Consider the following 18,192-nt stretch of genomic DNA (forward strand, 5'->3'; position numbering starts at 1 on the left):
AAATTTGGCAGATTGATACAATGTGTGAATGCTTTTGCTACATATGTATATGTGTATGTAAGGCATTGTGGGGTGGCAATTGGAGGGAAAGCAAAGAAAGGATGCAGAGATTGCATCCTGAGGTATTATTATTATTATTATTATTATTATTATTATTACTATTATGACGGGAAGATGATGGCATGGGGAGGAGGCTTCGGAGGTGGCATGGGGAGGAGGCTTCGGAGGTGGCATTGGGCTTGAAGGGAAGGGAAGAGGTTCCAAAGAGGAGGAAATGCTGGGCTGGAAGTGAAGGGGAAGCTAGAGGCTGGCATTCAGAGGGAAGGCTGTGGAAATCCATGACTTTGGAGGAGTCACACTCTCTCAGACTCAAGGGAAAGGCAATGGCAAATCTCTTTGGAACCAATCTTGCCAAGAAAACCCCAGGATAGGGTTGTTTTAGGGTTGCCATAGTCTGTAATGATCCAAATACACACACAACACACACACACACCTGGAGGTTTTTAAATTTGACAAGTTGACAGAATATGTGCACACTGCTGCCAGGTTTTTTAAAAAAGGAGGGGGAAAGCACCCATTCGGTTGGCCAATGGCTGTAGGATATGTCACCTTTGACGAAAGCAGAAGTGAATTTGATTGACAACAAAGGAGGCTCCATTTTAAAGGAGTACTGCAAATCTGAACTTCAGATTGGCAAATTGCATCGATCAAGGTAAAGGGTAGTACGAACTTCTTTCCAAGCAGATTCGGTATGAGGGTTTACTCTATCTAGATGGGATTAACAGGATTTCAACCTAAACTTCCTAACTAAACTAAGCAAGTTAAGTCCCATTGTTCAAGTAAGTTCTAATGCTTTAAACAGATATTTATTAGTGATTCAATTGTGCTTCAATGGAGATGTATTTTGGATGTCCATCCCGTGGAAAGCAATGCAATGTGAATCAGGTGAGGCTAGCTTCATCTCACCCTGGCAGTCCTGCTATCCTCATACATGAAGTAAGTCAGCACCTGTGATAGTTCCTTTACCAAACCCCAGAGTGGATTCACCAGCCCATTGGCCTTACACCCCACCAGCCTCTACCATGTCTCCAAGGATAGTCCTCCTCATGTTTGCGTATTTGGCTCTCCAGAATATTTAAACTACCCGTGACAGCCAAGTAAATGGTGCCCTCCCCAGTCCACCCAAGTCAAGATGCCTACGACCCCAAAGTTACTTTCACACAATGATTCATAAAATCCTGCAAGGATCTCTTCTCATTCCTATTAGAAAGAAAAATACAATTTTAAACAAGAAAATTCATAGCAAAGACACCTGTTCAGCACACTGTCTGTTGGATTTGCTGTTGCTGTTCCTCAGGGAATCTAACCCAGCATTTGCTTTGGATACTTTGCTGATGGCTGAAATGCCACTGTCAAATTCAAGGACAGGCAAGGTCAAAGCAATCAAAAGACCATTAGAACAGGGATTTTTGCTAGCTTGCCATTGAATTCCAACAGCCATTTTTTTTCTGGGGTGAGGTGGCTGGGGAATCATGGAAATAGCCTCGGATGCCACATAGAGCTGGCATCTGGAGTAATCTAACTTCTTCCTGAGAGCTGCTTGATACCATTGCCTCCCAAAGCCAGCTGGGTGGTGTAATGGGTTTTCCTGTATTGTCCAATATCTACAGTGTGATAGGTGCATTAACAACAGGTACTGAGTGTAAACCTCAAATCCCACTCCAATTCTAGACTTTCACCTCACAGCCAGAATGCTGTGGATGTATTACTCATGCAGAAGTTTCCATATAGAAGTAAGTGGACATTGGCATTTGTTGCTGAACTATTATTCAGTTCAAGATCACCGAAGGAGAATTGCACATGTGGTGCCATTGTGGATGTACATTTGGTTGCGCATTTGGTGTCCATGTGCTATTTTGGTTCAGTTGTGCAACATGCTGCCATTGAATACAAGGGTTGTGTAGTACAACTAATATGTAACTCTGCACATGGAGATCTATGCTATCCAGCCCACCAGGCTTTAGTAGGGAAGGCTCCAGATAATTACAGTTCCCTCTTTTTGGAACTCAGGTTGTTGCATATGGATGTCTACTTGCCCATTTTATCTTCACAACAATCCTATGAGGTAGACTGGGCTGAGATAAGGGCTCAGTGAGGAAACTTTGTGGCTCAGTGGAGATCTAAACCTAGAGTTGGTCCAAAACTCTACTCCCTATACCATTTGTTACTCTCAGAGAGGTTATCCCACTATGTTTTTTCTACCATGAGCAGAGATTCAGTGTTTCTTCTTTCCCTTTGGCTTGCTTCATTTGGCTTTCTGTACAGTGAGTTCCACTTCCTTTGGAAATTTCCAGTGAAATGGAGGAAGTCAAACAGAGGACAGAAGGCCTTAAAAATGCCATCAATACTGCACTGACAGCATTTTGTCACCATCTAAGAATACGTCTAATAAAGAAATCAAATACAGAGACAAAATAAAAGAGGCAACATTGCAAGTTACACAAACTGTTTCCAGAAAATACCTGGCAGTGAATTGAAGTGTGACACATGAGCACACATGGCTGAACAAAGAAGCCATTTGAATCCTCTTAGCATTCCAAAATGGAATTCTCATTTCTGGATCCTATGTTTTTTCAGACCGTCAACCCATGAATTTGGGATGATCTCTGCCCCCTTACTCCTCTTCCCTCCACAAAACATTGACTAACTTTCTTTAAAAAAAAAAACACCACAAGGTAAACACATTTTTTAAAAAATAAAAACAAATGGGAAAATATAGACAGCTGCAAAGACTGGTTCAGATGATACAACAGGTATAGTGATGGTGCCCATCCCAGAAGCAGTCTTATCAGACTGCTGTGCTGCTGTGTCCATCCGTAATTCCACTCCACATCCAGATGTGCAATCTTTTTTTCCTTCCCCTGGGCTAGTTGTTGAGTCAAAAAGACACCTCTGTACTGAAGCATTTAACTTCATGAGGAACCTCAATGGAAAATTGCCACTGATCTCCAAGATTATGTTGCAGTCAACCTCCAAATGTTGTAAGTTAGAAATCAAGATCTTCTCTAACTTTCTCTCTAGCTTTGAACCAGTTCATTTTTGAAGGCTTCAGATCCCATTTCATGCTCCATGTTGAAAGTGCTTTTTAGTATTATACAGCATTACATAGCAGTACCATCATGACCCATGTTCTATTTCCAACACAGGGCACTTTCTCATCCTTCACCAGATGCAAATGAGGTATTATCCAATATTAACCCTGCCTGCTCCTGACTTATAGACACCTCACTGGAGGTACATGGAGAAAGTCTATCACTGTTCAGAACCGTGAATATTGCACTTTCTGTAACCTTTCAACCCAACCTGCATAAAATAATAATAATAATAATAATAATAATAATAATAATAATAATAAAGCATTCAGAATGAGACAACAGAAAACCCTTTCCCAAATGCTGTATGTTTGTGCACATTATGACATAGTTCCTTTTAATTCTGCCATGTTGTATTTGGTCCAGTGTTACTAACTTTAAAAATCAAAAGTCCAGAAAGTGAAGAGTCCAAACAAGACACTGCAGGTTCCTTAAGGCTATGTGTCTTCCCAGAGCTTCTGGATGTAAAATGTCATCTTTCTGCATTTGTCCGTGTTCTGTAGAAGTGCTGTTTTCCATGGCAAACCAGAAAGGAATTAAGAAAACAAAATGAGAGAGAGAGAGAGAATTAAAATTTGAAGCCAAGAAAAATGGAGGCATTCATAATCTGTAAAGGCGAAAGAAAACTAGGAGTAGCAGTAGCAGATAGTGAGTTAATTAATTCATGTTAAAGATGAACAATCTCTCTTCCTTTTATTTATATCCTGCCTTTTCCCCAGGTTAGAACTCAAAATAGTTTACTAAACCCAGAAAATTACAAGAAAAACACATATACTTAAAAACATAAAAGGTTAAGATTAAAACTGTATTAAACAGACAACAGATTTAAAATGATATCTTATATGCAAATCAACCCTGTGTGAATTTTATGCAGAATTTCCCCTGTCATGGAATATTTTGCACAGGAAACAGCTTTTTTTCTTCTGGGAAGGGCAACTGCAACTACTAGAAGTGAGTTTGGGGAGTTTCAGATGTCAGAAATCAGCTTGTGATGGAACAGGCAACAGAATTAAGTTTCTCACTTGATGCTACTCTGGAAGAATATCTTCATATTCCTCCCCCCTTTTTTTTATGTTGATTTTCTGCTTTGTTTATCATTAGAATATACAGTGGGTCCTTGTTATCCACTGGGGTTTGGTTCCAGGATCACCCATGAATAACAAAATCCATGGATGCTCAAGTCCCATTAAATACAATGGCATAGCCAAAATGGTGTCCCTTATATAAAATGGAAAAATCAAGGTTTGATACTTGGAGTTTATACTTTTTTGAATATTTTCAAGCCGTGGATGCTTGAATCCATGTATAAAAATCTGTGGATAAAGAAGGCCAACTGTATTGTTGGATTATTAGTGGTGAACTTCCACTGGCTTTTGGCAGCACTGACAATGGAGAACAATTGTGAAGGCAGGTGGTTATAACCAAAATTTGGGAAAGCCACTTTTTCAGAGTACTACTCTCAGAACAACCCCCCCCCCCCCGCTACAGAATTCCAGGAGATGTAGCCCAAAAAGTAACTTTTGTGGGCTCTACCCAAAACATCTGGACAATACTGAATTGCCTACCACTGCCTTAAATTATAAACATAAACTAAATGCCCTGATTCAGCTATGTACATGTAGACTCCATTAGAAAAGTACCACTTTTACACACAGGAAGCCATCAGAAATGGAAATTCACTTTTCAAACTGGTTGCAAGTTTTCCTCCATTGTTTAAAATCAAAACCAGAAGTAGACCTTTGGCCATTTCTGGTTTGTTTTGTTTTGTTGGGTTGGATTTTTATTTTATTTTATGTTATTTAGCATTTTGGGTGAGGCTGGAGAATTCCATGGAGAGAAATTTGCCATTTGATCCACTGAAGTTTCCCATCCATGCAACAATGGGCAAGAGCCAACTGTGAAGATTCCTGCCGTCACATGCTAGCTGGCTCAGAGTACCTGGCTAGGAAACATATTGCAATCAATAAATGCCTCTGTGTTACTATTGATGACAGCAGATGCTCTGCAGTGAGCATCTGCCTTGTCAAACTTCAACCCGGAGGCCAAGGAAGACTTTCCTAACTTACCACTCATCATTTGGAATTACGACTTGCTGACATTCTCATATATGACATCGCTAATGCAGAACTGCTGCTTCTTCTTTAACCACATTAATTGCACACACTGGTGAATAAAAATGAATTGTTCCTGCAAAATAAGAACAGTAACAGAAAAAGATAGTATATCATGTCCATGAAAAATTCAGCTTCACGAACCTAGTCACCCAGATCCAGTACATCTGTCGCCTGTCTTCTGGTGTTTTAAGAGTACTCTTCATCTAGATCAGAGCTTGAAAAAGTTACATGGCCTGGACTACAGCTCTCAGAATCCCCCAACCAGCAGGAGTGGTGTCCATGCTGACTACAGCATTTGGAGAGCCATATTCTGAACAAGTGATCCCCCCCCCCAACAAGGCCAGTTTTTCATTAATTAAAATATTTGCAGTATCTAGAACTCTTGCAGCCAAATCAGAATTGTCCACCTCTTGGGGAAAGGTAGGATATAAGCCAAATAAACAAATAAATGGCTTCAGTTGCTCCACGCCAGAGGCACAAAGAAACCCTGTTATCTAATTGTGAAGATGCTGTACTAGCATTTGGCTCTTCCATAAATATTTCTGATATGCAGTTTATGGAGGCATTTATTATTACCATTTCTCAGAGCCTCCAACAAATTGTAGGTCTACAGCCTTGTAAGAAAAGTGGGGCTGCATCTACACTGCAGAAATAATGCAGTTTGACACCATTATAAGTGCCATGGCTCCATGCTATGGAATCCTGGGATTTGTAGTTTGTTGTGGCAGCAGAGGTCTCCAACAAGAAGGCTATATATCGCACAATTTCAAAACCCAGAATTGCATAGCATTGAGCCATGGCAGTTTAAGCAGTATCAAACTGCATTCTTCCTGCAGTGTAAATGTGGCCTCAGATACTAAACTTATCATTCTTAAAACACAGTTCTTTTAAAATGCCAGTTTCCACACTGTTTCTAACCACACTCAGCAACATTTGCTTCTGTTTCAACCTCAAGGTTTGTGAGCAATGTGGTAAGGCTAACCAATTAATTTTCCACTCCGTGAGGAAATCTGAAACCAGGTGAAGGGTAAATGCAATGTGGTTTCGGGTTTTCTACTGAAACATTCACAAAGCTCAGGAGAGAAAGAGCTGCTTCCAATCCTGATCCTTAAGAGACACTGACATCTCGTGGCCAATAACTGTAAGGACCTCTTTGCTGGGACGCACTTGCTCCTGGAAATGCAGAAATTGTCAAGTCAGTGATAGAAAGACGGTTGTTGTTGTTCTTGTTGTTGTGTGCCTTCAAGTCATTTATGGTGATGTATGGTGACCCAGGGGTTGTTATAGATTTCTTATAAATTGAAATCTATAACAAGGTGAACCTATCATAGGGTTTTCTTGGCAAGTTTCTTCAGAGGGAGCTTGCCATTGTCATCCTTTTAGGCTGAGAGTGTGATTTGCCCAAGCAATAGCAATAGCAAGTACATTTCTATACCACTTATCAGTGCACTTAAACATTCCCTAAGTGGCTTACAGTGTGTAAGCCAATTGCCCCCAACAAGCTGGGTACTCATTTTGGTGACCTCAGAAGGATGCCAGGCTGAGTCAACCCTGAGCCCCTGGCTGGTATTGAACTCACAACCTTGTGGTCTGTGAGTGAGTGGCTGCAGTAATGGCATTTAACCAGTGTGCCACCAGTGGCAGATCCAGGATTCAAAACCTGGTCCCCCAGTGTCCTAGTCCAATGCTCAAACCCACACCACACTGACGCTTGGTAGACAGATACTAGATTATTTGTCACTGAAAATAAACAGTATAGACCAAATTCTACCAAGCAATTCAAATAAATGTGTCTGTCTCTTGTTATCCAAAGAGCATCCCAAGAAAGATGTGTATGGTCAGGACAAGGTGGAAACTATAGGAAGAAAGTTTATTAACCCTTTTTTTCTCAATGGGAGAACTCTCTTACTGTCTAGTGGCACCTTAATGACTAGCAAGTATTATTTAGAATAACAATAACTTGTTAATCATTACAGATCTACTAGAATCTTTGTTGGTTTTTATCTTGCACTATGTGAGGGAGATTGTTGAAAGTTGGAAAGCCCCACTGGCCTCACTTTGAATCTTGGAGATCTGCTCCCCCTACCACCAAACACCTAATTTTCTTTCTTACAAGTCCAAAGTTTATTTCTTGTGTGAAAACATATATCCTGTTTGCGGGGGGAAGTCTCTCCCGAGCTTAAAACAGCCCAAGAGGCCCTGAGACAGGGCAAAATTGGCCTGGGGGCATTTTTCATTTTTTAAAATTGCAAATATTGGAAGGAGAAAATGTCTGGGAACTATGGAAGGCTTTAAAATGGCTGGGCCACATGCAGTCTGTCAACAACACTTTCCCCATTCTTATTATATAATATTGCTGATGAAGATGTGAGATGAAATGTGAATTACATGATGCTCATGTTCAAAAGATCCTGTATTATTTGACATTCCTTACTACAGAAATGCACCACATCCTTCCACCATCCAAAGCTGTCAAGCCCTGGAAGAGTCCCCTGCTGTTGTTGCTTAGTAGTGTGAAAGAGAGGACAGGTGAGGCGACTGGTATAAAACAAGGGTGGGCACTTGTAGGGCAAGGTTTACAGGGGACAAAACCATTTCAAGATGCTCAAAAGATGGTTGTTCATTGGTAGATATTGCTAGTTCCTTCTGTGGATTCTGTTGGATGCTGCACAATTTTTGCTTTTTTCATGGGACAATCTTGCTATACCTGCACATAATGGCTGCCATCCAATATACAGTCACCGCTCCTAACTTGTGGGTCTGGTATCCATCACCTCAAAAATCTACAGAGAGGTGACTGTTGCTATTTTTAATGTGGCCCGTGCCTGGCACGCGTGCCCGGCCCATGCACACAGGCACACACCCCTTTCAAACCTATGGCGCTTGAATATGTGCAAGCCTCTGTTTTCATTGGGGGCGGGGGCAGAACGGATCCCTCATGTAAACAGTGGGCCAACTGTACTCCCAACTTAATGTTGGACTATGCATCTCACATGCAGAATAGCAACACTGTGCAATAAATGTCAGTTCTGGGTGCTGTCATGCAATATGCAATGTGTAGCCATATTGCACAAATGCAATGCAGAAAGTGTAAGCCCAATGCACCATGTTGCTGTACATGCACCTCCACTTCTATTACTGTCATCAGAATACATCTTTTGTGCTATGACACAGTGGCATCACTAGGATTGGTGTCTCCCAGTGCAGTAAGTCATAGTGTCACTGTATATCACTGAATGTAGCATGGGTTCATAGTTTAAGTGCTAGACTACAACTCTAGAGACCAGGGTTCAATTCCTAGCTTGGCCATGAAACCCACTGGGTGATCTTGGGTAGGTCACACTCTATCGGCCTCAGGAGAAGGCAATGGCAAAACTCCTCTCAATAAATCTTGCCAAGAAAACACCAGGATAGGTTTTCCAAGGGTCACCGTAAGTCAGAAACAGCTTGAAGGCACTCAACAACAAAATGGTAATAGATGTAACATAAACAACTAGCAAAATTAAAATTAAACCTTTAACTTACAGTATCATATACACCATCTAAATGTATTTAGATGTACATAGTTTCATGTTGTTAAAGTGAAATTTTTAGAACATGTGATATTTTTAAAGAAAATATAAAAAGAATGAAAAATTTTAAATGTGTAATTTAAAAATAAAATAAAAATTAATTTAATTTTTAAAAATGGAATTAAAAATTAATATTTAAACCTGCAGCATCTCACTGAGCCTTGCCCCACTGGCACCATCTCTTCAGCATTTTAAAAGGTTGCAAGTGAATGTCACATCCCATTTATGCCAAAAGGCAGATGTTTGGGGAGCAGTGGTGTGATGATCCCTTAAGGTGTCGCCAGGTGCAGCCTGAGCCCTTTGCACCCCCTTAGTGACATTCCAGCTATGACAAATAATTTGTCCTGAATGTGTAGTTTGACTTACACACACATATGTCACTAACAGGAGGTCAGCCGATGTGGGCTGCAACCTTCCAAAAATGTGACTCCCTCCCCCATATACACACTATTTCCCAGAATCTGAGAAGATCTGAAAACCACAACAAACCAAAAACAAACACACAAACAAATTACTGCAAAGCACTAATGCAACTTGTTTTACAGTAATTTGTTTGTGTGTTGTTTGATATCCTGTTTTTCTCCTGAATGGGACCAAAGGTGGCTTAGAACACAAATTCAAACAAGGTACAATTTTGACTCATTTTTTGGGGGTGGGTGGGTGGTGGTGGGATGATCAGTTCAGGGAGTCTGGGCAGGGGGCACATATTGCCTACCCTTGGTATAAATTATGGGGCTGCCTGAGGACTGGTAGATAATGTATATGTGTTGAATGTCATACCTCTTATAATGACAAAATTAAAAATGCCACTTGCTGAACAAGAAAAGAGACTCCACTGAAACATTTGGGAAGAACTCTCCTTCTTTGCAAGTTTTTAAACAAAGGGTTGGTGGTCATCTTTCAGGAATGTTTCAGTTGTACATTCCTGCATGGTAGGGGGTTGGACTAAGATTCTATGAAAGCTCAAGCCAAGACCCCTAACCAGCATGCATCATACCTCAAAGGTAAGACACATACAGAACAGACCATAAAATACTGTGATGAGGGAGGAGGTGGAGAAAGGCTGTGATGAGATCACTGCTTAGTAGAGCCAAATAGCTCCAGCTGACACAAACAGGTGGACTGAACCGCATGCTTGCAGGGACTGTGCCAACTAGCCCTCGCTTCAAAGCACTTGGCAGTAGGCCTCCATTCCAACAAATGGGGAGAAGGTGTTTACATCTGTCCTCTTTGAAAATGTAGTACATATTTTGTTTTTCTTCTAGCATTTGGAATTTCTTAGCCATGACTTCAGATTTTCCTTTTCCTTTCCAAGGGTGTATTACACACACACACACAATGCCTTTATCAATGATTAAAACTATGGCTTTTCCTGGCTCCATGCACACTCCTTGAGCCCACCCACCCCCATTGCTTTCCCTTAACGTTCTAGCCTTGGCAAGCTACACATCATATCCTGCTCCTGGGTATTAAATACTGGCATGCATTTGGGGCATTCTTTAATCCTGATCCAGTTTGCTGGAGCATTACAAATCCCTGAGCGCCCTCTCTCTCTCTCTCTCTCTCTCTCTCTCTCTCTGTGTGTGTGTGTGTGTGTGTGTGTGTGTGTGTGTGTGAGAGAGAGAGAGAGAGAGAGAGAGGATGTGTTTATGTTTTGCCAATGTGACACAGGGACAGGCCAGCTGGCACACAGCGAGACCTCAGAAACAACACAAAAGTTGGCAGTCCCTGTGATGTGGGTACTTTGGAGATGTGGGCACAGACAAGTGGAAGATAGAGATAAGCAAAGGAAACAGCACCTTACCTGGCAGAAAGAACTCTAATCTGGCACACAAGGAGGCTCAGCACATTACAACGAAAGCCTGGTTTACACAAAGAATGATGGAAGGGGTACTGTTCTTACTGAACTGTGCTCCCCTAAACCTTAAGATGGCTGTAGTAAGACAGGTTTCCATGTTTAAATGCACCCTAATGTTTTTTTTTTAAAAAAGAGAGCCAATGATATGTTTAAAATATTAATTAACATGTCAGGGAGAAGGCTCCTGGAAGCTAAACAGGGTCAGTCCTGGTTAATACTTGAATGAGAGTCCCCAAATGAATACCAAGTGCTGTTGGCTATATTTCAGAGGAAGAGATTGGTAAAGGCACTCTAAGTATTCCTTGCCTAAGAAAATCCTAAGAAAAAATCACAGTATCTCTGTATCAACAGGTTACTTGAAGGCATGTACGTATACACACACGCGCGCACACACACAGGGAAGGTGAAACTTTGGAACACTGTAAATATCTATCATCTATCTATCTATCTATCTATCTATCTATCTATCTATCTATCTATCAGAGTTGACATTGATTTCATGGGGTTTTCACATCTGAAATTATAGCCCTTTGTTGGATTCTTCCATGTTACCTGCTGTTTGTGTACATCAGGCCAAAGCCAGGGGAGTGGGATGGACAAATAAGTGAACTGTATTCCTTCCTATTGTTCTTCTGCTATAATGTACAAAGTTGAAATGCCCAAGCTCTGACGTATAAATGACATGGCCATCTCACTTCCCCGCATGTTCCCTTTGGACAGTGTTGGACAATCTCTAGCTCTTCAGAACTTGGGACTCTGGTTCCTATGCCCCAACCACCATAGCTGATGGTCAGGGAGGACAAGAGCTATGTCTAACAGTAATATCTGATGGAAAGGGAATGTGTAGTATAGGAATGAGCATCTGCCAGGGATTGGTGGAGCACACTGAACCCTTGAAAGATGTAAGAGGGTTGCACCCCAACTGTGCCCCCCTCACAATACCTTCCCACAATTTTACAATTTAAATTTACAAACAGGGGGACCAGGGTAATTTTCCAGATTTGGGGATGTCTCCTGCACTGTTTTAGGCCTAGGAGAAGCCTTTATTTATTCAGGAAGACTTGAAAGATGATTTAAGATTTACTTTCTGTTAAATAAAGACCTCTTTTAAGCCTTGCACTTTACACCATCCAATTAGTTTCAGGACTCAGGACTATGACATTGATCTCCAAGGTCTCAACTTTGCAACCCCTACACTATATGATATGAATCCTGCTGTTAAAATTTTGTGCAGCCCAACTGCTATGTGTATTTACTCAGACTTAAGTTCACTTACAGAAGCTGTTGTATGGCTCTGTTTGATGCAGAACAGATTCACTTCCAGGTTATAGAATAGGAACTGTTCATGCATTACCATTGAGCATAGATATGTCTGCACACTGCCCAAGGATACATGCTGTGTATGGATGGCCCTTCTCTTTTTCTCACCACCCTCTCAGGCTCATTTCATGGAAATGAGGGAGAGGGCCTTCTTGGTGGCTGCTCCCAGGTTTTGGATTTATTTATTTATTTATTTATGCATTCTGCATGAGTGCACATAAACATATTGTTATATACTTCATCATTTTTCATTTGCACAATGCAGCCATTCCACACAAGTGTGGCATAGCAGAATTAGTGCATCCCCAAACAGAGGATCTTGCCCATAGTCTCTGAAGATTGCCTGATGCCAGGCAGGGAACTGTTACATTTTCTCCAGCTTTTAATTGCCACCACATTGCTTTTATGCTGCTTCATATTTGCTTAATTCTTCATTTTTGCTGATTTCTTTTATACTGCTCTTTTATACTATCACACTTTGATATGCATTCTCGCAATTTTAATTAGTATTATTGACATTTCAACTTTTCACAAGTTGTCAGCGATGGGAGGAATGGAAATCTCTTTAGAATTCAGTGCAATCGGATTCTTTAAAACAAATAGAAATGGAAGTCATACCTCTGTCTGGACCATGGACATCCGATAAGACCTCATGTCAGACACCAGTCCTAGTATATCTACAAACTCGTGATCACGAATGTGCTGTAAAAGGCGATCCAGTGCTATAAAAGTCCCTGTCCGTCCCACGCCGGCACTGCAAAATATAAACTGCATTACATACTAGGGTTTGGTTGTTTGGGGGTGGAGTGCAAATGTGCTTTATTTTAATGCATTGCTTTCTGGGATTTAGGATTAACTTTGAAAAGATCTGTTCATGATCATTCAATACTATTTATGGAAGCTGTGTGAATTGTGGGGCATGTAGACCATATGCATCATTTGGGAGGATGAGCCTGTGTTCTGGATTACAGTGTTAAGCTTAGGAGGCCATCTTATGTCAGCTTGCACTACAAACCTGACCACTGTGCCACTGTACAGGACAAGCACTTGGCAGGGGAAGATCTTTGATGATTGATACAATATCAAGCCAGTTACAGAGATGCCCACTGGCTCCGTTGCTTTGGGACAGTGAATTTACACTCAGTTTTACAGCAAAGTAAATTCAGCACCTTGGATACCTCCTGCCAAATGCATTATTATACTTGGCAGTAGCTGCTTTAAAATCCAACTTAAATTCACTCCTGTCTCTGGCCAGGTGACTTTCAAGATGGAAAGCTGGCAGCCATGAGATCTGGACTTTCTTACTATAATATGTCCCTCAGTTTGTTTTGCACACGAAGGACAGAATTCTACTGAAATCTTTGTCAGTGGTTTGGAAGCCAGGGAAACATTCTTCTATAGAATGGGCTTTCCTGACATCTTCAAAAAGAAAAATGAAGGATTTACCTGCAGTGTATAACCATGGGACCTTTACTTTTTGTTGCCTGTTGCCTGACCATCTGTACAAACTGCAAGATGCTTTCTGCTGCATTTGTGGGAGGGACTCCATGGTCAGGCCAAGCTGTGTAATTAAAATGCATTACATCCTGTACCTCATCTGCCTAGGAAGAAACAGAAACAGAATTGTTACATATTTATGCATAAGTGGCCACCTATAAGGGTCACCATGGATTGAAAGTTAGCTGTGAGTTTCCATCCTAGAACCTAGACCTTTTTTGGGACAATAGTTCTTAAGAGTCCTCCTAAACCTGGGAACTGGAATCCAAAACGTAACGTTTCCCAAGTCTGTCTGAAGTGGGGAAACTTATGGCTTGATGGATTTCCTTTGCTTTCACTAGAACTTTGTGATTTACAACATCAATAGTGCAGCCCACCAGATTTGAAATTGGAACTCCCAGCATGCCTCAAAAGTAATTTTGGCTAAAGTTGTTGGGACATGCCGTTCAACAACAGATGTTAACTAAAAGGAGGCTGGTGTAAGAGGCATATGCCAGAATCTGCTGTTAGACCTAACCAGTGTAGACACATTGAATCAATGGTGTTAACCTACATCTTGACTATTGAATCAATGGGTCTATTCCAGTTGGGCTTAACCAATACAATTCTGGCCAAACACCTAGAAGGAAAGATTTCTGAACCCCAGGATTTGTTTAGAGTAGCTAGGACTCAATGAAGCTCACAAGTATTCCACATACACAAAGTAATTTCCAGTTACCCAAAGTTCTCTTAATTGCATCAGTATAATTTAGGACAGAGAGGAAATCATTTTATCATACTACCATTAAAACAATCAGGAGTTGTAAATCTTTGATGATCTACTATGAATTATCTAGATATCTGCCTATTTCTGATAATGGTTCCGTTCCTACCTCTCCGGGAGGTCCCAGATGGTGCAGCTGGGAGACGTGTGCTCTGATGAGAGGCCCCTTAAAACTGGGGTCCCTCAAGGAGCCATTCTGTCTCCCATGCTATTTAACATTTACATGAAACCGCTGGGAGAGATCATCCGGAGACATGGGGCGCGGGGTTATCAGTACGCTGATGACACCCAAATTATTTTCTCTATGTCTCCGACTGATGCAGTGACCGGGGATGGCGTCTCTCCTCTCGTGGCCTGTCTAGAGTCAGTAATGGGCTGGATGAGGGAAAACCGACTCAAATTGAATCCAGAGAAAACGGAGGTACTAGTGATAGGTTCCCCTGGTCCAGGAATGGCGGTGGTTCCACCTGTCCTGAACGGGGTCACGCTCCCTGTGAAGGACTCCGTGCGCAGTCTGGGGGTGCTTCTTGACTCGTCGCTTCACCTGACTGCTCAGGTGAATGCGACGGTCAAGAGCACCTGTTATCAGCTTCGGCTGATTCGCCAGCTGCGCCCATACCTGGCCCAGAGGGACCTAGAAACTGTTGTACATGCTCTGGTAACTTCGAGACTGGATTTCTGCAATGTACTCTACATGGGGCAACCCTTATACCAAACTCGGAAGCTGCAAATGGTGCAGAACATGGCAGCCCGGCTGGTCACTGGTGTTCCCAGGACCAGCCATATAACACCGGTTCTGAAAGACCTCCATTGGCTGCCCATTCGCTTCCGAGCCCAATATAAGGCGTTGGTAATCACCTATAAAGCCCTAAATGGCTTGGGCCCAGGATACCTGAAGGACCGCCTCTCCCCGTACATTCCGCCTCGCACCCTCAGAACGTCTGGGCAGCAATTACTGAAGGTGCCTGGGGCTAGGTTGGCCTCCACTACACGGAGGTCATTCTCCACAGCTGCCCCAGCCCTTTGGAATACGCTGCCCACCGAGCTCCGCTCGTCTACCACCCTGGCCCAATTCAGGAAGGATTTAAAGACCTTCCTGTTCCAACAGGCATTCCCCGAATAAAATCCTGTGGGCCTCCCTCCTCTTCCGTGGCCAAGAGGTTGGGCTATGGGGCTTTTGTTGGTTATTTTTCTGTATAATTATTGTATTGTATTTTAACTTTTGATGTGTATATTGATTGTATTTTAATCCATGTTGTAAGCCGCCCTGATTTCTAGAAGGGCGGGATATAAATAAAAATTTTATTATTATTATTATTATAATAGAATGATGTAAAAATGCTCTAGTTTTGCTTGCCTGTTTGCTTAATTTATATGCTGCCTTTCTCCCAGAGTGGGACCCCTGGCGGCTCAGTATAAAATTTACATTATAAACACAAAAAAATGATTTTACATGTCTATCACCAAAAGGCTATGTGAAACAATCAATGCTTTGGGTCAGAACTTATGAATAAGAGATTGATCAAATAACTCTTCTGAGTTGTCTTCTCAGGATTAAATTATTGTCGGCCCCAGCATGCAGAAAAGAATATGTTTGGGACAATGTTCTTTATTTTCTTCTTTGTGTTCTTATAGAATCTCATTATAAATTTCTAACATTCGGAAGTGGAAGACAAAAAACAAGAGGCTAGATGTCACCAAACCAGCTTTCCTGAACCTAGTGCTGAACAACAATTCCTCTCTTCCTCAGAAATCATGGGTTGGGGTCATGCTTGCTTAGAAAGATGGGAGCTTTTGTCCATCATAACTGAATGGCAACGTCCTGGGGAAGGCTGCATTTGAGAAAATCTGTGGAATACAGTCATATGCATGAGAGCCAGCATGAGTCAGTAGTTTAAGTATTGGACTATGACTCCAGAAGACTGGGTTATGAATCTGTGCTTGGCCATGAAAATCCACTGGGTGACCTTGGGCAACTCACACTCTCTCAGCCTCAGAGGAAGACAATGGCAAACCTCCTCTGAATAAATTTTGCCAGGAAAACTCTATGATTGTGTCACCATAAGTCAGAGTCAACTTGAAGGCACATAACACCAAAACCCAACCATACACATAGTACAACAGTCTCTTCTCATATACACTGATCTCTTTTAAAAACCACTTGGAGGAACCCCATAGAAATGAATGGGAATCTGAGTGATCAGGAAAGTTTGAAAGTTGAAAGGTGTGTGAGGTGAAGGTGGGGTGAAGGTTTCTAATAGGGGTTAAATTAACAAGCAATTTCAGGTTTCAATCTAAAGTTTATAAGTCTAATGTAAGGTCATTTCCATTTCCATTGACCTACATAGCTGATTCTGAAGTTCCTAAAAACCCATTCTGATTGCTCTTCTTCAGACAACATTTCCACTGTGATGTCTCCATAAGAAACTGGCTCTTCTGTGAAAGGCCAATAGTGATCACATTTTACCTGAAAGAGTGGACAAAAGACAATTCAACATTATTGTAGAGCTAAGATCTTACTTTCTTGGTTCATTTCCATACCCAGTCTTGCAGTCACTCAAGGAAATAATCATCCAGTGCTCCATGTAAACCAAAAAACTAACAATTTCCATCAATACAAATTCTTTTTAAAGAGAGCCCCGACATAAATTCATATTTTAAATAATCCAAAATCTAGAAAGCAGTAATACCTTTACAGGAACAACTAAAAAGCTCAAATATATCATGTAAGCTTTCAAAACTTCACTGATTTCTTTATCAGACAAAGATTAAAAATCATAGAGGACAAGAAAAGTGATGATGTGAGAGGTACATGCCTACATTTTGCCTTGTGTCTTTTATTCTTTCTTAGGGTGAATCTACACTGTGGAAATAGTTTGATACCACTTTGATCGTCATGGCTCTATGCTATAAAATCTTAGAATTCATAGTTTTGTGAGGCACCAGAAGCAGACAAGACTAAAGATCTTGTAAACTACAAGTCCCAGGATTTCCCAGGATGGAATTACAGCATTTAAAGTGGTGTCAAACTGCATTATTACTCCTGTGTAGAGGTACCCTCAGACAGAGAACACTGACTTTATTCACCATCCTTCTTAACATATGAAATTTCAACAAATATTTGACATACACTTTCAAACATATCTGAAGGACAAAAAAAGGTAAACATAAACAAGTGCAGGGGAATGTAAAAGTGGCAGATTTCCCCAGTCTCTAAACTGAATAAAACCTACATGATCATAGGTAATTTGTTTCTCAGTTTGAGAACATGGGACAAAGACTGGCATACTGTTGGTGAAATATGATGGCATAAGAATGCAAAAGAATCTTTAGCACCTTTGAGTCTAACTGAAAGAAAGAAGAAACATGCATCTGAGGAAGTAAACTCAAGTCTACAAAAGCCATTACTACCAACTTCTTTCTTTAAGTTGGTCTCAAAGGCCTTCTACAATCAGAATGCTACAAAATCCCTTTGCATTCTGATTTTTCAGACTAACATGGCTATGTCTTTGTTTTCTACTATGATAGCAAAAGTCAGACTTAATCACAACAAAACTTTGTTGATTGTGGAGGGTGGAATTATGTTCTGAACATTCAAAGACCAAAACCCCACTGCCCAATCCACCCAGTAAGCGGCACAGCCCTCCCCACCATGGCCATTTCCATGTTGGTGAAAAGCAGAGGAATCAGCAGAGACATGCCCAGCTATTTCCCAGTAACTGAACATTCTGCAAGGACATCATCTGAGGGGACTGTTCAAGGACATCCAGAGATCCCTGTGGATGGCAACTGCAGTGTCCAGTTTCAGGAAAATAGATCAATGTATCCCACTACTCTTTGACAACATAGAAATGGCTGTGTTGAGGTGAACTACTAACAAGATGGGCTTTGGAGGAGTAGCATTGGGAGACACAGC

General features: G+C 41.3%; 1 protein-coding gene across 2 annotated transcripts in view; it reads right to left on the bottom strand.

Annotated features, from left to right (window-relative positions):
• Positions 1 to 223: 223 nt before the first annotated feature.
• LOC149311691 (receptor-type tyrosine-protein phosphatase O) overlaps positions 224 to 18,192 on the bottom strand; it is a 161,075-nt gene continuing 143,106 nt past the window's right edge. For both annotated transcript variants that reach the window (XM_089527691.1, XM_089527692.1), the window contains 5 exons: positions 16,621 to 16,743; positions 13,463 to 13,617; positions 12,635 to 12,770; positions 5,219 to 5,339; positions 224 to 3,660 (listed from right to left, as the gene is read on the bottom strand). In XM_089527691.1, coding sequence (XP_089383817.1) covers positions 5,235 to 5,339; positions 12,635 to 12,770; positions 13,463 to 13,617; positions 16,621 to 16,743 — 519 coding nt within the window. In that variant the 3' untranslated portion in view covers positions 224 to 3,660; positions 5,219 to 5,234. The remainder of the gene's footprint in view (positions 3,661 to 5,218; positions 5,340 to 12,634; positions 12,771 to 13,462; positions 13,618 to 16,620; positions 16,744 to 18,192) is intronic.

Source organism: Sceloporus occidentalis, unplaced genomic scaffold (assembly GCF_023333645.1).
Source record: "Sceloporus occidentalis isolate IW3139 unplaced genomic scaffold, rSceOcc1.0.p SCAF_5, whole genome shotgun sequence".
NCBI classification, from domain to species: Eukaryota; Metazoa; Chordata; class Lepidosauria; order Squamata; family Phrynosomatidae; genus Sceloporus; species Sceloporus occidentalis.